General features: G+C 40.4%; 1 protein-coding gene across 8 annotated transcripts in view; it reads left to right on the plus strand.

Annotated features, from left to right (window-relative positions):
* Positions 1-23,794, plus strand: part of LOC311266815 (receptor-type tyrosine-protein phosphatase mu) — a 171,975-nt gene that overhangs the window by 87,877 nt on the left and 60,304 nt on the right. For all 8 annotated transcript variants that reach the window (XM_084369382.1, XM_084369385.1, XM_084369383.1 and 5 more), the window contains exons 10-15: positions 3,456-3,657; positions 4,409-4,511; positions 15,681-15,954; positions 19,063-19,099; positions 20,623-20,697; positions 22,888-23,023. In XM_084369382.1, the coding sequence (XP_084225508.1) occupies positions 3,456-3,657; positions 4,409-4,511; positions 15,681-15,954; positions 19,063-19,099; positions 20,623-20,697; positions 22,888-23,023 (827 nt within the window). The remainder of the gene's footprint in view (positions 1-3,455; positions 3,658-4,408; positions 4,512-15,680; positions 15,955-19,062; positions 19,100-20,622; positions 20,698-22,887; positions 23,024-23,794) is intronic.

The raw sequence follows: 23,794 nt of genomic DNA on the forward strand, positions 1-23,794 counted from the left end.
ACAAGTAAAAGCATTCAGCAAATGGTGTGGTTTGCATCGCCGCTCTTTCAGGTTCACTCACAGTTATGTTGAAGCAACTTACAAAGCACCTACCCTGGGCTATTATAGTCCCATACTGCAGCAATTACTTCTCTCTGTCTCTGTCTGGAAAGCCTTAACAGTGTAGTAATGTGGTTCAGAATCATTAGGGTTCTCCCAACACCATTTAGAACCACAGGTCGTATTTTACAGTAACGAAGAGTATTATTATTCATCTTTAGTCGGGTGACAGATGAGGAAAATGTAGCCCGACAGCAGCTTGTTCCAGGTGTGTTCCTCTCGCACTGCAACAATCTGACTCTCTGGTTTGAGAAAGTAACCCACAATGTATTCTGCCTGTATTCCCCAGAAGTTGCTTCTTACGAGTCAGGACCTTGCTTTGATTTGACATTATCAAAGGACTCAAAGTGAAATACGTCTGACAAGACCTGATATCAAAGAGATTTCAGCTCCATTCCTTTTTGACCAAGCTCTGTGAATGCTATATTATTAGTACCTTTTCAGACAGACATGAGCCAGCATCTCTTTAAAAGGTATACAGCACATTTTCCAATTATCATCTCGTGGTCGTCAGCCATTTAACAATACTAATTGACCGTGAAGTAGCGTTTTGTTTATCATAGTGTTGCTGTAAATAAAAGCTGTGCATCCCATAACCTCTCAGGGAAATAGACACTTATATACAAGTAAATGGCATATTCAGAACGTGAAAATTAAGTAATGCTTTTTTCCTTAAAAGCCACTATTCTTATAAAAGATGCAGCCTTTTCAAATGACTTAAAAACTGTTAATAATTACTGTGGATCTACCTTTGAAGATTCAAATGGAAATGTTAAACAGAGTTTAGGTGGGTTTTCTGTTCCACTTTCTTCATTTTACTTTATGACAGGAAGGATTATACAGCATCTTAAATGAACTGTTCTTTAGCTTTCTTCATTATTTCACAAAATAAGAGTGCTGGAGATTATACAGGCATTTATATTTTATGAACTATTCATAAATTTGACATTTACCTCCCTGAGATAAAAAAAAAAGTAAACCAATGCAATTTTAAAAAGCTCAATATATCACATCGAGTAATAGTTACAAGCAAGCTCAAATGAATATTCTTCTTTATTTTATTTTTTCCCGTCAGTTCCATTATAATTGTAAAAACCTGTCCATGTGCCCAGTGTTGACAAGTCATTTCAAATTCCTCTCCCTGAAATGTTATGATATAGGATTTGGCATCACGGACTCATTTCACAGACAAAGACTAAATGAGAAGGCCTCGAAGCATTTCAGAACTTGATGGACACAAATTATGCAGCACTCCTTACTTCCATTGTGCTTCTTAATTGGAATTATAATGGAGGTTTTCCTTTACGAGCAGAGGCATTTTCTTAAAGTGGGACTTTACAGTTATTCAAAATGGATATTAGCAAAAACACTCACCTTAATGCTTCCCTCCAGAGCTCCCTGTGTTTATAAATGGACAAGGAATATATTAAGTGTATTTCCTCTCTCCTTGAAACCTCAAGCCTGCATCGGCTTTGGTTGAAAAATATTATGTACTGCTTTTACAGTAGAATTTAACCACTGTTATGAGACAGCTCCTCTCCAAAGACCTTTTGTACCTTGATAATTTTGGAAATTCTGGCATAAAGCCCTGTTGACATGAAGTCAAAAGCTCACACATGGAGTAAGAGCATCTCTTCTCAACATAAGACTTCCTCTGTGGCATTTGACTTTACTGGAAAGTACAGAGGAGACAGAGAAACCAATTTAACATATTCGGGTTGTTGCACTGGAATACGTTATTCTTTCCAATATTTTGTCAGATGATTCTATTATATGGTAATATGATCATATCACGTTATTTTTATACTAACTATGTTGTCCAAGTACATATATTAATATATGGTTCTTTGGGCTAAATGCTAATGTCAGTATGCTATCATGCCTACAGTCACAATGCTAATGTTATGTGGATTTACCATCAGTGTTGATGGTAAATATAGTCATAAATATATTAACAGAGAAAACCAAGTTTTCCTGCTGCTGAGCACCAGGATGCATTGCGCCCAAAATGTAGCCTCTGCACTTCCCTTTCCCTGTTGGAAATGTAGCTAGTTTACAAGAAACAAAACATGTTTTGTTTATGAGCGGCTTCATGCCCCCTGGCAACCTAGAGGCTAATCCAAGCTGCAATAGCTTGTAGCTCTTCCTTAACCCCAATTACGTCACTGGTGGAACGGGAAGAACCGATATTGCAGAAAGGGAAAGCAGCTTTCTTGGTTAATATATAACACACTGAGGAATTTATGAACTACAATACCATCAACAATGATTGGACATCCACATAAAACAGCAAATTTCCTCTTTAAGCAGGTATAATGTTTTCCATGTTCACCAGCTTAGTTTAGTCGGTTAGCATGCCAACATTTGCTAATTGATAAACCCAAAGTACAGCTGAGGCTGATGGGAATAACATTGATTTTGCATGTATTTGGTCATAAGCCAGAGTAAATTAAAGCAAATTAAAATTTTGCCTGATGATCGTGCCAGGCTGAAAGTTATGCAATCTCCAATGTTATTACAAATCCATCCTGTGGTGAAAATAAAAGCCTGTACCAAATGTCATGGCAATCCATCCAAAAATTGAAAATACATTTCACATAAAACCACATGCAGAACTTATCCTCTTGGGTTTTGTTTAACACAGCTGAAGAGTGTTGGAAGCCATATTGCCCGACCCTAATAGCTCCAGAGCTACTGCACTGGGCTCTGTTCAGCTGAAGGAGTATACCTAAGTTTGTAGGACTGCACAAATAATCAAAATAATATTAAAATCACCATATGGTCAAGTGCAATATCCATATTGCAAGTAGCTGCACTTTTTAAAAACAAGTTATGTGTGACAAAACAGCATTATAACGAGGTGCTGTAGAGATGCCCTGGCCAACAAATCTTGTTCTCCAAATATAAGAAAAGAAAAAACATGATATTATTTCTTTCTTTCAGTATGACGCAAAAAATGATAATTTTCAGTAAAATCATGAATTATTAACGCAAACATAATATGTTAAAATAATCGTAATATGATTATTTTTTTAACATATTAAGCTGGTGATTCAGAAGCATACACACAAAGAAGTACAACATGATACTTCTTTCGAATTGCTTTGTGGCTTTCGGTTTTACTTAGTAGTGCAGAGGAGAGAAAGATAGAAAAATTTAAATATCTCTCACCACCATGAGTGGGATATAAAACCTCAGCGCAGCAAGTACAGTAAATGCCTTAGCTTGCTGAGCCACTTGGATGCCTCCAACATAAAACGTTTTCATTGAATGAATACAAATCCTCCTCAGCCGAAGAGAGCGGAGTGTGGAGTACCAGAGGCCACTATCAGAATATTCATTTTCTTCCTTCCTAGATCTCCTACAAGGCAGTGAGCTCTTTTGACCCTGAGCTGGACCTCTCCAACCAGAGTGGGAAGGTGGTGAAGCTGGGCAACGAGACCACCCACATGTTCACAGGCCTCTACCCAGGCTCCACGTACTCCTTCACCCTGCGCGCTAGCACAGCCAAGGGCTACGGGCCCCCTATCATCACCCAGTTCACCACAAAGATTTCAGGTCAGTAAGGTCAACGGCATGGATGCGGATGTCGAATGAGTAGTGTACCACTCAACGCCGCTGGGGGGTCTTTATGTCCAAATGTGTGAATGGAAAATCGAACAGAAAATCGAAGTAAGATATGCCTGGTTGTACTTCACGGATATTATTCTTTTGGCTTAAAGGACATATCCTGTCCGTCTGCTCTCCAACACACTGCGAAACAATAAAAATCCACTAAAATAAGCCACAATGTTCATGAGCTCGAATACCTTCTATTCTTAATCACAGAACCAGCTAGATGTTTTGGTAAATTACTTTCATTATTTGGTCTGGCTTTTACATTAGACTTAGCAGAAATGTCTGATTTGGCCGAAGACAAATTGTGCTTTAACTTCCCATAAAGGACGGTGAGTCGTGTTCAGTGAAAACTTGGATTGATTTATATAATGACCACGAGGCTAGTTGGCAATTATTCCTTACTTTCTACAGCTTCTTATTCTAATACATGTGCACTGCTTTGAAGACTTTCTTTTGTGACAGCAGCAAATGTTTCACTCCTCTGTTATTGCTCCACTTAATGATTAAATTATGTAGCTATAAAGGCAAAAGGCAGTAAGTGCTCTGTGTAAAAGTGAGAAAACTGGCTTTCCTTTTTTTCTATTTACTGCCGAGCTGAGGGACTTGATATACAGAACGACTTGATGTTGACCGAAGCTGAACTTTGCTTTGCAGTGTGGTAAAACATCTCTCTGTTTGGTTTTCTCCTCAGCTCCCTCCATGCCGGCGTACGACCAGGAGACCTCTCTGAACCAAACGGACAGCACGGTCACAGTGCTGCTTAAACCTGCCCAAAGCAGAGGTGCACCTGTGAGGTAGGCTTTCACAATAAGAACTCACAGACACATCACAGCACAGAGCAAAAACAACAAAAAACGGCATATTTAAACACTAGGAACGACCATCAGCAACAGAAAATTATCAAAGAGATTGTGTTTATCAATACCCCACCGCGAAGGAATGTTGCCAGGGAATTCAGCACCTTACTGTACGGATCTCATTTTCAGAGCTTTGTTTGTTTGTGGGTTTTGATCCTTTTGAAAAAGAAGCACAGCCTTTGAAGATAAGAACACAAAAACCCGGTGCAGCCAAGGCTAGCTCCAGGATCTCTTTCCTTTTACATGTCTTTTATGTACCGGGCTGCCCACCACGAGCCACCACTGGCTGCTGGGGAACGAAGGAATTCTGCCTGCTTGATGCTGCATTTATTAGTCATTCATGAGGGAAGCAGTGCAGCTGTTCTCTTTAAATGCCAAGTTGTTGGGGCAAAAGTTATCATTTTGTTTCCTCCCAAGGCCAATGCAGGCTTCTGGCTGCTTGCTTGATCATTTTTTTTTTAGGTACTAGCTGTTAAGATATACCACTGTTCAGTTAATACAGCATTAACAGTTTTTAAGGGAGCAGCCTTCACTGAAACAATTATTTTCTTCAGGTCTCTTCTTTGAGAACCACATTAATTTTCTTATATCTAGTGTTATTGCACCTCGAGTTTTTCTTTGTATGATATGTTTTTAACCTATCAATAAGTGATACCAATGCTAATGTTAAAGCAAGTTTGAATAGTAGAAACAAGGTTAAGGATAAAGGTGCTTTAACTGCTTGATCATTTAAAAGGGGCTTTATGGAACAATTTGTAGTAATTTACATGTATTAATCACTCTTTGTTACGTGACGTGAAAGATGAGACCTTCCCCATCTCTCTCGGTTGCCTATGCAAGCTGTTGGAGACTTGTTGAAGTTGTTTAAAGCTGCTGGACTGGATTTCTTTGTGAAGGACTTACGATTTTCCTCGACAGTCTCAAGGATGAGACTTTTAAGCACATTCTCAAGTGCCTCCTCTCAGTGCCTCTCTCCGCTCTGCTAACAGAGAGCAACAGTAGCTAATGTTGATATCAACTAATGATGTCCTCCAAAATTGGTGAAGTGTAATGTGTGATTAGTACACATTAAGTTTCCCCACATTAAAGGTATAATTTGAAATGTAAGAACATTTAGGGAAATATGCTTATTTGCTCTCTTGATAAGAGTTCGATGAAATGATTAATAGCACACTACTGTATCTGTCCGTTAAATGCAAATCTATGGCTAGCTTAGCTTTCGGCACCACCAGCTCTTCCCAAAGGTAAAAAAAAATCCACCTACCAACACAAATGAGGTGTAACATTGACTAGAGATACAACATAACAAACTGATGTAACTTCATATTTAACAAACAGATATTAGTGTCGTATGGATGCGGAAAAGCAAATAAGCATATTTTCCGAAAAGTCAAACTATTCCTTTAAATTGCTGCATTTGGGTGGGTAGCACAAGGTAAAAAGAAAAAGTCCCTATCTTAGGTGCTTCTGGCTTGGCTGGTTGGTTTGGGCATCTGATAGAATCAAGGGGCAAATGTGTACATGTTTTTCTGTGTTTAGTGTTGCCAGATTGTACCAGAGGCTTAAGATGATCATATTTTGGGCGAAATGATCGTTTTACATTTACAAAAACATGTATTTAACTATGATGCATGAAAGGTTGTGTTCATATGTCCATCAGTCCATCTGAACACATGATTTGCACGCAACATACCTTGGTGAGAAAGTTCAAGCTCCAGGTAGCTTTAAATGAGCTACATCGAGCATGATTGGCTGGAAAGAGGTCACGTTAGACGCCGGTTCGTATTTGGCTCTCCTGATTGTGCCAGGAAATGTATTGAAATGAGACACAGTGGACTAAAACCAACTTCTAATGTTGGCGCCACAAAATGGTAAAATTTTCATACATCAGACATCGTACAGAAGGCAAAATTATTGTACATCTAGCAACACTGTTTTGGACCTGTGTAAGTACTTTGTTTGAGGTTGAGTGCGTAGTGAATTTGCCTTTACAATATTAAAGAAACGTCTGTTATCCAAAAGTTTGTGCTTTCAGCCACCAGGACCCTGAGAGCGTGGGCTATCTCCTTCATATGAGGAGTGATAAACACTTGTGCCCGCTGTAAAACTCAATTTTACACTATCAACTCATCTGAGTCCTTTAAAGATTACAGCCCTGAGATCTTTAGTCAGGCTTGTCAGCTCATGTTTACCTTATGTGCAGCTGCCCAGATTAATGCCCCAGCGCCAAACGGAGAGGCCTGAGCAAGAAAGACAGAGTGATCGGTTTTTAATCTTCTCGCAGGTACAATTCAGAAGGCCTTACTCTGGCTGCCATTCTTTCACTGGGCTAATTACAAACCCCTAATTATAATTAACAGAGTGTCGTGAATCGGAGCTTCCATTAATTAGCATGCGGGGCTCCTCTTTTGTTTACCGTTGGAAGGCATGCCCACCTCATGACCAGATGAAAGAAATGTGTCTTTGGGGATTTAAACTTTAGTTTGAGACCTGCTTCTTTCTGGTTGCCTGAGCTGAGGCAGAACTGGGCACTAATAAATATGGGGATTGTCATCTAATCCATTTAGATGGAGTGTTGGTGCTTGTTGATCATTAAAAAGATGTGTTTTGATACCGACATTTAGTTTTAAGGATCATATATGTTTAATGAGACTCTAGAGATAATCCATTAAAAGAATTCATCACCATTCATCAGTGGAGTTGAGTACATGGCACAACCACACCTCAAAACTAATTGAGGCATCCTTTGATCACAGCAGCGCCTCTCCACATCTAAACTTTGGGGGTTTTCAGGTACACATTTCTCTCCCCACCTTCCACTTCTCTCGAAATCTCGCAGGACATAAAGGCCAGTTTACTGCCTTCATGTGTGTGCCCGGTGTCTCAAAAAATATGAATTGCAAAGGAAAAGGAGGTGGCGGAGGGCAGCAAACAGGAGAGATTATGATGCAGGCCTAAGACGAGATACTGGCAGGCTTTTGAAGGTGTTTTCCACCTCCACCTCAAGTGACACGAGATGCCTTTGAAAAATCTAAGGTGACTATAAAGTAGCTTCCATTCAGAGGAGCTGAGCCCGGCGGTCTGTTGGGATCTGCTTTCTGGCCAATAATGATAAATTTAGTCATCTGAATTTCCCAGGCTCAAAAAATAACAACATCTCTAATCTCTTCTTGGGTTGGAGGGTTGAGATGCATGACTAAGTGTCGTTCTAAGTTGAGGCACATATAAAGGGATGTTTTCTAAGATGTTCCATGACCTGGAGTGCTGGAAAGAGTCCATGAAGTTCCCAAACGGAGCCGATTCAGTCCGTCTATTGAAGAGTTAGCTTTTTTGTCAGCTAAGGATTTAAGTTTCACACCATAGTTAGATTTAATGTTGTGCTCTCGCTCATGTTGCAGGAGTAGCCATCACTTTTCTAGAGTGGTGGGTAGCTCATTTTGAAATTGAACACTTTATGAAATCAGTTTTAAAGCCCCTGTGAAATAAGGATTTGACGAGGGAGAACACTGATCCGCAGCACCGCAGAGCAGAGCAGCACGCGAAGCTTGATTTGATAACGCAATCTTGCACGCTGATTGGGTTTGGGAGGTAATAGAGCTCCAGACATTTGAGTTCCAACCAGCAGATGTTTTGCTGTAATGCAGGAAGGGGAAGATCACACGATAAGTGCCGGTTCATGAAAAAATCAGAACGCAGCAGACGACAAATGTCCTTTTCACTCCGGCATCCTGCAGTCATGCTGAAGTCAAATCATATTTCAGATAGATGCGGGCAGACGTTGTCACTGCTGAGGGAGACAGTCAATTTTTCATATTTGTGTAATTGCTAATCGGTATAACATTTCCAACTTGGATTTGGCTTCTAATCTCTGGGGACGACACGCGTAGCCGGGAACAGTTTTTACCAGAGGGGACACTGTTCCTTTAAGAGGATTAGTGAACTGTCTATCAGTCATGTCGTGTTTAACTAATGTTTGCAATGGCCCCTCGTCAGGGCCAGAATACGCCTCCTCACTCCGTAGCATCAAAATAAATGTTTACATGCCTCTGCAGAAATAAATGATTCGAGATGCTTCCCTTATCATTCATACCACTAAATCAGCCCTTCTCTCTTCCCCTGCCATAACCTTTGCCTTGAGCAAGCTCACACACACACACACACACACAGGCATAAACAGAAAAAGCTATAAAATAGAGCAGTTTGCGGCATTGTAAGCAGCATATTGAGGAAACTGAGTTCCAGTGTAGTTTCTACCCTGTAGCATCAGATTATCTGTGCTCAACCATGGCCTGAAATCAGTTAAGTGATTTTCTACAGTCCCAAAATAAGCACTAACTTTCTTTGATCAAGGCATAGCAAACGCTAATAGCTGTGCCTAAACGTGACACAACTCAGTGCTTTTTACGATTTAATGGCAAATGTAATCTATGGCACCTTCTAATTTGTTTGCTTTATAGCTTTATGGACACCAGGGAAATATAAAGTAAGGAGCCAGACGCATGGAGGAAGGCTGCTGGGTCAGGGGAAGTGTGTTACTTACAACCGCTCTTAAATCAGACATATAGGCATATAGAGCCAGCCAATTGGCATTAGAGAGAGCGAGACAGTGATTGAAATGCTCCCCATACACCTTCCCTCATCTGCTCAAACAGCCTGGAGTTCTCCCCCTATCAGCCCACATGAAAAATAAATCTGAGTTTCAGGTCACAATCCAGTCGATTCCGAGTCAATCCGCCATAATTGGTTGGCGTCACATGGCGGCAGAGCTGAAATCTATCGGGCAGTGAGGCTGGAGGAGGCCTAATTGGTGTCAGCTCAGGTTGCACCGTTGCTGCAGGAATACAGGTCTGCCCCGCCGGCACCTCTGGCACACCACTTTTAACAGCTTAGAGCGCTCATCTCGTACAGCGTCTCCCTTCATTCCTCTTTCTCTCCTTGTCTTTCCATCTTCTGCTCAGGGAGAGAAGCAGTTTTGGATTTAAGAACAATTATGCAGCTTTTCACAGAGGCAAGCTATGGCTTTCTTCCTTTTAATCTTTGATCTGTGTGTTTGTGAAGGTTTAGTCGGCTGTTTTGAGGACTATTAACTGCTCATCACTTGCCTAGTCAGATTAAACTGCATTTATTCACAAACTAACAATTGTTAGGTACTCGTGCTTTGAGTGCATCCATTTTATGCTACCTTTTTGTTGTATCACAGTTGTTTATTTGTACAGCTATTGTTGCTGGTCAACATTTGAGATTAACATTTTATATGCAAATTATATGATCAGTTTACAGCGTATGATGGATTGTTATAGATAAAACTAAAGGTAGACTGATTAATCTGATTAACCGGCGCTGATAAAAAGTTTTATCGGTGTCAGCAGAACTTGGCTCCCATAGTGGATGGTCACACAGCGGATATACATCACAGATTTATGTATTAATTCAGGTATTTATTACTTTGCGTTTGATGTTCAGTTAAACAGTTATCCAGTTTTTAATTAAGTCGAGGATTGTTCATTTCCAACACTGCAGAATATATTTATTCTATTTGCCTTTTTCTGCTCTAAGCATAAGTTATAATATCGACCCTTGACAAACCACTATCAGTCAAGCACTTCCACATCGACCTACCACAATATTAAAGTACCCTAGCGTCTACGATATTTAGTAATTACATACTGTATGCGATAAGGATATTTTGCTGTGATATTGCGACTTTTGCTTGAGGAAGTTAAGCTATCATTGGATCATCATCATCATCATCATCAATACATGAATTCAATTAATTTTCAACTCTCTGGTTGGCATTGGATTAGGGATGGGACGATAAAAGATTTTAGCACTATAAAAACACACAATGAGTTGATCGTGATGAATTTTCATTAACAGGATAATCCCACGAGAAGTTAAATCGGATTTGTGTAAATATTATGGATAACAAACTAACGAAGGACAGCCAGATGAGGTTACCACCATGTATTTATCCTTATATGTGCAGGAAGGCCTTGTGAATTATTTTTACTTATATAAGATTCTTTGGTTGTTTTTCACAATAAAAGTTGTCCTACCTGTGATGCAAAAAAAAAATGTTGGTCCTTGCAAAATGTAAAGTGATTCCAGCATGTTTTAGTGCAATTTTAAGACTTTAAAGAATATTTTGGTGCTTATCGGGATAACATTGTGAATCGCAGTTATGTCAGACAGGGTAATAGTGACATGAAATCATGCCTACATTGGAGCAAATGGTACATCAGCCATTAAGGTTTTCTTTGTTCTTGCTATCAAGCCATTGCTTGTTGTTCATCTGTTGTTTGTTGTTTACTCATTGCTCAGTCATGTCATGCTAAATCAAGATTATGACTAAATGACTCTGGTCTGTCAAAATGACTCATAATGTAAATTGTGAACTCAGCATGTGGTGACAAGGTGTCAGCTGCTCAAAGGCACATTAATGTGACAGCAGCAATTACAGAAAAGACGGAATCATTGTGTTTTTAAATAGCCAACATTACACTCTTGGGTCACTTTTATAGCTCATGCTGAAAATAGTGTTTATGTGTATAAGACCAAGAAAGGGTGCGCCTTTAAATATTTTATAGGCATACTGCAAGTTACCACTGAAAAAAGCTTGAAGTGAAACCAGTGGGTATTATTGTCGCTATCACTTACAAAGACGAACAAAACATTTTTATTAAATTGCAAATTTATTGCGAGCGAGATTTTCGGTCTCTTGCCGCAGTGAATATTCTGTGGAAGAGAGGCAGTGATTCAGATTTCCACATTACAAGAGTTCTTACCCTTGGAGCCTCATAGCCTTTGGCACTTGGTATTTTGCCTGAGGAAAGGAAGTCCTATTCACACTGTGTCTATCATTAAGTCATGGCACAGCCACATCATCATATCACAAGACGCCACCCAGGGGGGAGCCAGCTTTTGTTTTTATTTCACTGTCTGCAGATTGATTTGGAATATAAAGTACAGATACGGGCAAGCTCTGAGTTCAACAAATAGTAATTGTGGCCATAATTTGTACCAGACATAGCTGATAGCAGGAAATAAGTCTTTCTTCTATATTTCCTGAAAAGTTACTGTGTATCTGTTAAAGCAGATGGGTAATGTAATATGATTGACAGCTGCTATCATTTTAAGTATTCTTCTCATCATAGCTCACATCAGATCTAGGGTTTTTTGGCTGAAGCCATTCATACTCTGCCGCTCTGCAGCTACTTAAGGGGCTCCCATGCTCCATCTCCTCCTGCCCTTTGACCTCCGCTCTCAATAGGGGACAGTAATTAAAGGCTGATTTCTCCTGCAGGCTCTCAGCGGGATTAGATATTTCATCACCTCCCAACCCAGCACTAAATGGGAGAGCTCTGAGGAATTGGGACACACCCACCAAGAGCAAAGGGGGATTTTCTAATGACACTGCAAGCACCTTATGATAAACTGTAGGGTTAAAGAGCACATGCTGTACACACAAGGGGACACTTAATCATCCAGCACCAACCGCAGGGAACAATTGATCATCTCCAGAGCTGTTGGTACTGTGACTATGGAGCTTAAGAGTACAGCCACAACAGCAGGTTTATTTTTTTTCCTACTTGTTGTTCTAATAATGCGGGCTGAGGGAAAATGTTCGGGGTCATCCAAGCTCTACATCCCGCCAGGTCTATCCTTATTTCAATCATTGTGAATGTGTTGTACCATGCCGTATGAAAATGAGGTGTTTGTTTGCAAAAAAGATAAATAAATTGGCATACTCTATTAAAAGAGTGAAGTACATGATTTATTAATTATCTTTTAATGTATTCATATTCTATCAGCGATATCTTTTAAGGTGAGGGAAGGACCACACGGTGCCTTGGGTCATTTTCCTGTAGGCAAACATAAGTTCTGTCGGCATTTGTGCCCCGTTTACATCTGGCGTTAGCAGGTGATCTGTATCTGAATAATGAAAAAAAACATGTTAATGTTAATGCTAGGTGTAACTGAATGCATTGGGATTGGGATGCTGTTGGATCAGCAAGACCACATCTGGAGAAGGTCTGACTTGCATTGTGATCATATCTCAACCAGGTGTAAATGCAATCCATACAGCGTGACCACATTCTTATCGAAGAGGTGCAAAGCAGGTTGAAAGGTGGCCTATCTCCGCTTCTCCCAGATGTTTGAGGCAACCCAATCGCCAGAACAAATGTTAAAAAAACGTTGCTGCAAGAACTAGCCTCTATTTTGTGTCTCTGCTCGATAATTAATAGTGTATCTCTGCAACTACAAGGTCTATTTGAATAGTTAAGGTTGTTCAGATGTGTAAGTATAAGTATATATGTCACTGGGTAAATTAAGTTGGCACACAGCATAAATGAAGAATTTTTAAAAAAAATATATCCCTGAGGAATGATGCTGTTGCAGCTCCAAATCTCTAGCAAACCATAGCAAAACATCTGAATATTACCTCTGCCAACTTTGATGCTAATAAAGCGAATCAGACCAAAATTAGAGAGGTTTTAGTGCAGAGTACTCAGGCAAGATCTGCAAATGTGTAATATTGGCACATTTTGGCACCATCTGTACCAAACTATATATTTAACTTACATGTTACCTAGGTGCTCAAAAAATTGCCCAATTGGGCTTTGCTTGGGCTTCACGGGTTAAAATTGAGTGTTTCTTTATGTTGCAACTTTGTTTAGTTTAACTTCCCATTCCTCACTTGTTACAAAGTGGTGCAAATGCTCTGGTAAGGTTTATTTACAAAAATTACTTGGTTAGAGTTAGGAAAGAATCATGGTTCGTCTTAAAATGCCTGTTTTGGTCGCTGCGATCCCAGATGAATATTGTCTGACTTGCAGCGAGAAAGCGCCCATTTTGGTCGCCACAAAAACAGGTGGAAATGTTCCCAGGTGTCCTTAAGATATATCTAACAGTGTGTCTCGAATTGTGGTGGACCATTTTGCAGCCTTGTTGGCTTGTAATAACACTTTTAAACAACACTACTTTTTACAACGGTGCAGGGCTCACCAGATGATACCTGTGAGCCATCGTCCATTCACCGTCATTAATAGTCCAGATACAGATCACATGTTAGTGTTTGTGTATCCTTGAGGTCTAACAAACATGTTAAATGCATTTCCTTCCTCATTTGCAAACCCACTTTTTTATTGTAAATGTACATTTAATACTGTGCACAACCATGTTTGCGAGCTTGCAGTCTTCTTCTTTACGACCTTGCTGCCACTATCCGCCATTGCAATAATACGTGTTTTGCCCGTGTGATGTGCATCCTTGTGCATCTGCATGATACAAAGAAAATGAGCCACTCTTCAAAAATTACAATACTATTAGTAAAAAAAAAAAGAAAACTCATCCAATTGTAGGAAAAAATGGTGCTGAAATCATAAGTCATCCATCCAAAATCAGAAAACCAGAACATGTCACATCATAGTATTCATTCATTCATACATTTTTTCATGCATTCATTCATCGATCAGGCTTCTGTAATTATAACTTGTATGCATGACTCTTTTGGTGATGGAACACTAGTCCCCAATCATGGCTGGTTATTCTCCGTGGCAGCTGTAAACAGACTCTTTGTCACTCAGCGACTCAATAGATTTACCAGGTGGATGCGAGATGCATACTAACATGAACGTCTATAAGACAGTCAGTCTCCCCCTCCAGCTAAGTGGCCGGCTCAGAGACAATGTCATCTCTGTCAGCAGCACAGAGGGCTGCAGTTTTGATCTAGCTAAACACAAGGCTCGGGCAGAGAGGAAATGGAAAGAGCCGTTAACCTTTTCAGTTGTTGAATAATGAAAATGCAAATAACGTCAGGCCCTGTCCAGTGTCACCGCTCATTTATCTTGCATTGTATTTTTGAGTCTATCCTGTTCACTTAGGAAAACAAGTGAATTTCTTATGCAGCTCTTATATGATTATTTAAGAGAATTAGTTTTTAATAACCACAGTTGTTGAAATGAATGTAATTATCAGTAACGATTTCCTGCTCTCTCTCTACTCTTCTAAGCATTTTCTTTTTATTTGGCTCACCAAATAACCCTTTTTACACAGCACATTCACAGACAAAGTTTGTTGGACTATTATTGGTTAAGGTTCTTACTGTTAGCCTTCTTATAACTGCTTGACTCCATGAACTGCTTAAGCTAATTAATTTTAGCTTTAAGCTTCCAACTAGTTTTCTAAGTCATATGCCAAAAATAAAACCACATATAAAGTTTTCAAAATGTTGTGCTTTTTCAGAACTTTTCAGAACAGTCTCTATCGACTTTATATTAAAAACGAAACTCTGCCAGGGAGCTACACGTTTACACTCATATCTTCACATATACATGATCATGCACTGTATCAGGGCTTCTCAAAGTTGGGAACTTTGAGTCAATCCAGACTACATTATAAAGTGTAACGTTTTCTATTTTGAAATATATTTAATATTGATCAATAAATTGTAAGTCGCATTGAATATACAGTGTAGCTGAAGATCATTCAGTGCAAGCCTGCCGTGAGATAAATGTTTTAACATTCTCTATTTGACTGCGGGAGAGCGTGTATGTGTCTTTCCACTGGAGAATTTGCGATCAGCTCCTAAATCACAGATACAGAGCGTGTCTCATTTTCTCCACTACACAATTTCTACAACTATTGCAGATGCAAGAACACGTCTGATTCTGAAAAAAAAATATGGACAAACTTGAATGTATGTTGCTCGTAAGTCAAATAAGTGAGTGGGTGAGTATGTGCTATCAGCAAAAGTTCCAGACCTCTGACCTTGAACAAAAGTCAGATGCATAACAGCGTATTTAGTTCATCATAGTATTTAAATTAAACTTTTAATGAGCAAATCTGAAATGGCTAGATAAGAAAAATCTCTTCTATTTCACGTCTAAATAAAGAATATCTAGAGACTTGGTGTACTCTGAGATTTGGAGCTTTCAACGTGCCTTTCTGTGCCATTCATAAAGAGGCTTTTTTTTTTTTTCTTTTTTTACAGTTTGTGATACTAACAGGCAAAACAGAAAAATGCCTTCATTGCCAGCCGTGTTCTGCCTGTGCCTGTTTGGCCCGTCGGAGTCTGTTCATTCTGTTTGTGTCCTGTGTTTGCAGTGCGTACCAGGTGGTGGTGGAGGAGGAACGTCCACGCAGAGCACGAGGCACAGCAGAAATCCTTCGCTGCTACCCGGTTCCCATTCACTTCCAGAACGCCACGCTCCTAAACTCCCAGTACTACTTCACTGCTCAGTTCCCCGCCGCTGGCATCCACTCGCCACAGCCCTTCACTGTGGGGGACAACAAGACCTACAACGGCTACTGGAACGCCCCGCTGCTGCCTCAGAAAAGCTACAGCATCTACTACCAGGCTGTCAGCACAGCCAACGGGGTGGGTGTTCATGTAGTGTTCATGTTAGTTGCACTAAAGCTACTTTGAGTTTCCAAAAGTATGTGTACTCAGATACTGACTATAGGTTCAATTTTGAGGTACTTTCCTTTAGTGTCTTCATTTAACGTTGCCTTATACATTTAATCCATTTTAGAGGGAAATATTGTTCTTTTTTTTACTTCACTACATTCATTTAGCAGTTTTTAATACTTTTCAGATACAGATTTTACAAACAAAAAACATCATCCATGGCCCCTTTATTTACAAGTTTTAGTGGATAAATGATTCACACTCAGTGAAAGTTTTTGGATCGGTGTAGTGGATCACCACAGCAGGCGGTAGCAACATGGTGGCACCAGCTGCAACTACGACTGTCAAAGTTACGTCCACTATAAGTGCTTGTTTTTGTCACTCTCAGGTGGAGGTTGTTATTCTCAGTGTCTGACCAAATTACAAAAACACTTCCTGCAGAGACAGACATGTTAGTTAAACAATAAGATCTGTCTTGTAACCGGAAACGCAGGTCTCGCTCAAGGAGAAGTCTCGCTCTAGAATCTTGTGAGAGGTGAGTTGTTCCAGGAAGACGACGTTGGAAATAATGTATTTTCATGGCTGACTCTTTAATGGATTTTGACAATCAAGTAAGAATTCTCCCAAAACGAGACTTGTGTTTCTGGTTACAAAAAGGATCTTACTCTTTACCAAAAACAGGTGTATCCTTGTAGCAATTCTTTCAAAAACAAGCACTTTCATGGGACGTCATTTTGGCAGTCAGAGTTACCCCAAAGGATTACGTTGCAGCCATTGCAGCAGTGTTGCGGCTGCCAGCTGAGACGATCTACGTTCCAAACCTTTTGGTAAGTATGAATCATTTACACACCGAAACATGTAAATATAGGGCCCAGTTTTATAAATACTGGAATTCCCCTTTAATACCCCCTCCACCACTCTTTATAACCAAACACTAATAACAAAGATGACAAAGAGAGGCAACAGTGTGTGCCAGCTTGACATTTTTTTGTTTGACAGCATGTCTTATAGTGCTGCGCTAAGTATGTACTCTACACAGTCTCAGCTCAGCAACTAAACAATTAGGGTAGTCGAGAAAACGTCAAATTTGTGTATGTAATTAATGAACCAAGAGCACTGACATCAGAAAAAAGCCCACTCCTTAAAACTGAATGTGAAGGTTGACTTTGTTATGTTTCTAGTTCTTTGTACAGGACTCTCTGTAACACACTGCCAAGTCAAATCCACGTCTCGCCTTTTAAATCATATCCACTTTAAAGTGTACATGAAATGCTAAATGTTATGATGGGTTTAATGAGAGTGAAAGGCTCGCTGACAGATTGATTGACTTGGCGACTGAAAGGGACTGAAGGGACTGAAGTGGCTGAGTACACAAGTCCCTGATGCCACACAGGAACGGCTCACATAGGCAGACACATGCACGCAGCAGCACAATTGCATTTGGCCTCTGCTAGATGTGTCAGTACTCTGGCGGGGTGCACCAGCAGCACTGTCTGCACTCTTAATAGGCTACAGCAGGGTCAAGCGTGGAATGCAGAGCCCTATGCGGTGACATGCTCTCTCTCGCTATTACTGTTGCTCGGGTCTCCTGCCTTTTCCAATGGCGCTTCACGCCAAATGCCAAACAAGCCTTTGATCAACGGCATTTAAGAGAGGCAGTCGTCCCAGCAGCATTTAAGTGTGGGAGGCAGGCAACAACAACAGGGCTTGCCGATCGCACAGGTCGAAGCCTCTGTCATCAAGTGGCACTTGGCGGGGCCCTCCCTCCGCGGAGCCACGGCAGACAGCTCAATGGTGACTTCGAGAGCCTTACTGATTGTGGTGCTGAATGAGAATCACCATAAACAGCCTCCTTGAGAAACACCAGCACGTCTTTAAGGAGGCGATAGAAGTAACACGTGCTACAGGGCTGAATCCAATTAGCGAGTTTGCTCTTGAGAGTAGAGCATTGGCGGCCTGAAACTTTCCAATCACCGAGTGGTATTAGTTGGCTGATAGTGTTCTTCCTCGAACAAACAAAATGAAAGAGTCCCTTGTTGATACAGAATAAAGCTCCGTCTCCTTGATGGGGACATTTCTGACATTTTTTTTCTATTCAATATTTTGATTTACAATAGCCAAATGCACTCTCTTTCATTAAGCCATCACTGTCGATGGATAGCACTGCAAGCTTTAATTAATGTCTAATCGTGTTGGAGTGATTTGTTTGAGCCTCTTAAACAAAATTAGCACTTAGAAAAGGTGCGTGGCATCCATACCCAGAATATTTTTTTTGCCTTCTATTCAAATAAAAATCTAATATAGCTTCCTGTAATGTCTCCTTGAACAAAAGGACAGCTTAAAAGCTGCGGTAATGTGAATACACATGCGCCCGGGATCACAGGAACATTAATGTTTTTGTCTCTTTCTCTCTCTTCTTTATCATGCCTCTAAATGCTGTTTCTCCCATGTGTGCTCATTGCTCATTGGACAGCTTGGCCGGGTCAAACACAGGGACACAGCACTCGTGTCTTTTGTGTTGTATTACTCACAGCCTCCCTGTTCCTGTCCGTGTCCTTTTTCCTGTTCACCAGACCATTGTTGACAACAAACTTCTCTGCCAACAGCGGGAGCAGTGTTGTTGGGGTTTTTTTTTTCTATGTTGTTGAAGGCTGTTGTCAGAGCTGAAACTCGATTACATATTCAGAAAGGCTCCCTGACGTGTCATTTTGGAGCCCTGCACGCTGGGTTGGTGTCGCTTGTCACAGGGCTCTGGTTTCTCCACAGTGGCTGACCACCTTGAGCCGCAGGCTGCCGACAGATCGCTGTTGGCTGACAAATCAGCAGCTCAGCACCACTAATCTGTGCTGTAGGCCCTCTCGCCTAACTGCGTTTTGTGTCACAGTCATTGAGCTCAACAGATGATAGGGGACAGCGTGGAACTGGCCGAGCTGTTTTGTTGTAACCATGGATTCTTAGATAGGTGTAAGAGTGTGTGTGTGTGTCATGTCTGAACATGTGTGTCATGATAACTTCTGATTCTCTTCTGTTTCTTCCGCCCTCTTCCCCTCTCCTCCCGTAAATTATCTGTTTGTACAGGAGACCAAAATTGACTGCGTTCGAGTCGCAACCAAAGGTAGGAAAGATCCGGTTGTGTGAATGATGTCCTAACATCACTTGCATACGATTCCTAAAAACTAACAAAATTAACATGTTTTTAAGTGAATCTCACTGAAATCAGTATCTTGACACTCTCACTTAACGTTACATTTTTTAGTGTTAATGTGTTACCATTTGAAAGCTTCTTAAAACAGCAATTCCCAACCTTTTCTGTAAGAAGTACAGCCATAGCCCAGTCCAATGAACTCTAGTACTCCTTCAGCACCACTTATGTTCCAGATGTTTTAATTTTTAAAACTGGAAGTTATTGAACAATTAATAATATTATAGGTGATATAATTGTGGATGATACAATACTTGCAATTGAATTGTCAACGTTTTGTTCGGTTTGGTCGTGTTCTCTTACCTTCTAGTTTTCACACACTCTTAAAGGATTAGTTCACCCACAAATGAAAATTCACTCAGTGTCTATTCAACCCCATGCTGATGGAAAGTCTTTAGTAGATGTTGATTTGTTTTAAAACGTAAGAAAAAAACAGCAAAAGAAACACAAAATGGCTCTGGTGCAATCCATGTCTCTGGAATTCCCAAAGAGCCCAAGTTGATTTGAAAATATGTTTTTTACACCCTCAACACACAGTCAACCTCATGTACCCACTTTAGACGGGGTGCACAAAAACACTTGTAGCTTATTAGCAACTACAGTGAAGATTTCAGCCTGAATTTTAATTTTTGATTGAACCGTTCCTTTAACTGCAATAATGCCTAAATGAATAGTCTCTCCATGTACACCATGGCAGCAGCAGTAGTACCCCCTGATGTACAAGTACCCCTGGTTGAGAAACGCTGTTTTAAAAGACAAAAATGTGTGTTACGGCCTTCACATGTTCTTGGTCAATGTATTGACCAAAAAACATGTGCTTTTCCATGACTGGGAGGCAGCCTGTGTGCCTATTGAGGTCTGGATGTACTTAGCTATGCTGCCTGTACATCCTGCTCCACACATTAGAGGTGATGAAGTCTAAGCACCATTGATTGATTCGGGAGCAGAATTGATAAGGCCGGAGGGAGCCCGAGTCACACTCTGTTCTGGGCCGTAGGAGGCCCTGTCACATGCTCCAACAATCTTAGATATTGTGGAGTTTGCATGCGGCTCCGCTATGGATTTTTTGTGGAATTCCAGATATCTCCATCTACATGGCTTAACAGGCTGGAAAGTAAAACGGCACCTACTAGAATTACAAGGATCATGTAAGCAATTCATCAACTGCAGGGATAAATTTAAATGCTCTACATTAGGCTCACAAAGGTATGAACTTGTGTGAAATGATTGCTGTTGCTAAGTTGGCAAAACAAAATGTGAAATGCTTTCTAATACTGTAATGAGTTGCCTCAATGTTGCATGATGATGGGAACTGTTGGTGTGGCTGTTTTCTGCTTCAGTGTGGCCTCTCTCTCTCTCTCCCTCTCTCTCTCTCTCCCTCCCTTTCTCCGTCTCTCTCGACTGCATGCAATCCTGGATCCACTGACTCTACTCAGCCGCCATACTCGTGACTCAGCTCACAACCCCTTACATCCGCATCGCCCCAGCGGCCGGTGACAACCAACTAACAGGTCAGACCCGCAGCTTCGCCCACTATGTCAGTTATGCTGTCCACAACTTGGTTTTCCCACTCTGTTGAATGCAGCGGTGACAATTCCTTCAACAGAAAAACAAACAAGTGGAATATTGCATGTGTGTGGATTTTGATTGTTGTCCTGCTATTTGCATAGAATCAATGACTAAAACAAAGACTCGTAGACATTGTTGTCTACCTTCATCTCCTCAGCATTAGTGGACATGAAAGACCTGTTTGAGGTGTGATTCTCATTTGATGTGTCAGTGGTAGAGATTTTTGGCAGGAGTTAATCCCCTTTCATGAATATTTCTCATTATTTCTGGGAGATTAAGTTTTGCTCGGTGCAGTTGTGACAACTGTAAACACACAAAAGGATGCTGAGGTGCTCGATGTGAAGATCTGGAGAAATTTCTAAATTTCTAATTAGAAATTAACTCTTGAAATTCTGCTCTGCTCAGTTTTGACGTAAGTAATCTCAGACTAGAGCAGCGGTGGAAAAAGTACGCAAGTCACGTACTTGAGTCAAAGTCAGATACTCCTGGTCAAAGATTACTCCAATACAAGTGAAAGTTTGAGTTAAAGTACTGCATTTAAAACTACTGCATTTTATTTTATTTATTTATTTTTTACCTTTATTTGCAATGCATTGCTGTATTGTTGCCACAGTTTACATAACTAACAGTAGTCCTGTGTTTACTGGCAAGATTAAAACACATATTAAGGACTTGACTTGACATTAATTAATTAATTTCATCCCAATACAACAAATTGGTGGGTAAACCCATTAAAAACAATTTGATTTGACTAACCATAACATAACGCACAACCATAACATTGTAACCACTCCAAGCACAGAAATGTTGCACAATGTTTATTTGTAAAATAAACCAATTACCACCTTCAAGTTCAATTAGTTTGTTTCCTCACTCTCTGACGTATCATCTGATGCTTCACCTGAAGTTATCACCAACACGCGACCAAATGAAACGCACCGCTGCCTTACCGGGGTAAAATTCTGAATTTCTGGGTTGAACATTGTTGAAACATTTTGCAGAATGGAAGTACACAACTCAACAAAGGTGTAGTCATTTTTAGATATTTTAATGCGGAAGTGTTACATATTATCTGTTTAAGAGCTGTACTTTGCTTCTGTCCACCCTTGGCCTAGAATGGAAGAATATTGACTCTCAGCAGTGAATATACAGCACTCACAGCTCAAATGGGGATTTGTCACTGACAGCAGTCCTGTAAGATTAGCCTGTAACACTATATTGAGACAAAATCAGCTCCATCCGTCCAGACGTGATTGCAAATATGTCACCAGTCTTGAAATCCTCCACAGCCCTGCCTTAAAAACTTATATCTAAATAGAGACGTGGCTGTTGAAAGAACAATATGTCAGAAACCAGCCGGGGATAGATATTTACCTTTTTGATAGGGATAGAAAATGGCCACGCTGAAGAGAGAAGGAACCCCACTCTAACAGATTTGTCTGACATAACAATTTATCATTCTAAATTTACCCCTGGTGACAAGGAATAATGGTGTTGTTCAGGTGGACAGTTGTCATTCCGGCAGCGTTGCCTTCCTCAGAGTGCTTCTTATCACTTCCCGGGGAGCAGATGCTGTTTAAACAAGACGCTTTTTTCCCTCCTCCCTCTCTCTTTGTGTCTCTTGTTGTTGGCTATCTCCTCCCGGGCTGATATTTAATGTTTTGGTTATTTCAGGCTTTTTTATCTTCATGGGTATTATCTTTCCCGCCATGCATCCTACATTTTTCTACAGCCGAGCAACCATTTGCCCCAAACATGATTAACCAAGGGTAAAGATGGTGCGCACTTATCTCTCCGAGTGCAGCTCGATCCACAGAGCGCTGATGTCCACTGAGGACGCAGCTGAAGGTGGACAAAAGGGAGTCACTTACTTTCAAAATAAGCATTACTTTGAGCCAATTAATGTGTATTGATATTTATGGTCCAGAGAATGCCACAGAATATCAGCGTATTGATTGATACGCCTCAGTCCGCCACACTGTCGCATCAATGAGAGAAAATAGTGAAAGCATGAATGTGCACTCTGATGTTGAACAAAAGCAAAATAGATTTATAAAATTAGATTTTATTCACATTCCTGATTAATTGCGCTTTCTTTGTCCGATCTTTTTATGAATTGTGATGTTTTTCAGGAGCAGCCACCCACAAACCTGACGCCGTGGAGCCGGAGAAACAAACGGACCACACGGTGAAGATCGCCGGGGTCATCGCTGGCATCCTCCTCTTCGTCATCATTTTCCTAGGAGTGGTGCTCCTCATGAAGAAAAGGTAAGCTTTCTTTTCTTACTCGTTGAAATACTACTTTAGATTTGTGGAAGAGGTTGAAACGTAACTTTCCGAGTCCTCACAAATAAGTAGCCTCTGTTTTATCATTTTGTATATTTCTCCCTCAAACGGTAGTATTGTCAGTGTCGCGGTAAATAATTAATTTGATTATGTTGATACGCCCCATTAAGGCTGTTTACAACCATGAGATACAGTGTGCCATGAAAAATTAATCCGTTTCCACGGCACCCTCAAACAAATGCGCAGCACTTCAATGACATTGGAATGGGAATAGGAAAAATGTTTTGGAGGCTTGTGGTATGGAGAGAGGCGTGCAGGAGATAAGAAAGAAAATATGATGAAAGGCTCAAAAGGGAAGATGATGGCCGCATAGCTGAAGGCTGAGTTTACATTAGCCCAGGACCCCATACTGGAAGTAGGTCCTCTGTACATATCCCCACAATCAGTGGAGATGAAGCTCAGCAAATATCAACCCCCTTTTGTCCACAGACAGGCTTGAAATAACAGTTTCTGCAGAGATTTCTTTAGCAGACACAAGTTGACTTCCTGTGTTGTAGGTGTAGATTTTTATGATGAATACTTAGATATACATAAAATGTCTACATAAAATAATTTTCTTTTCTAAATGTAAGTAATCAACTGTGGAAGTTTCACAGTGATATCTACAAGTAAAAAAAATATCATATTAAACATTTTTTATATAAAATCATATGGAATTTTACAATAAATACCTTTTAAAAGCCATTTCCTCAA

This window comes from Pagrus pagrus (assembly GCF_965226575.1).
Source record: "Pagrus pagrus genome assembly, chromosome: 12".
NCBI lineage: Eukaryota > Metazoa > Chordata > Actinopteri > Spariformes > Sparidae > Pagrus > Pagrus pagrus.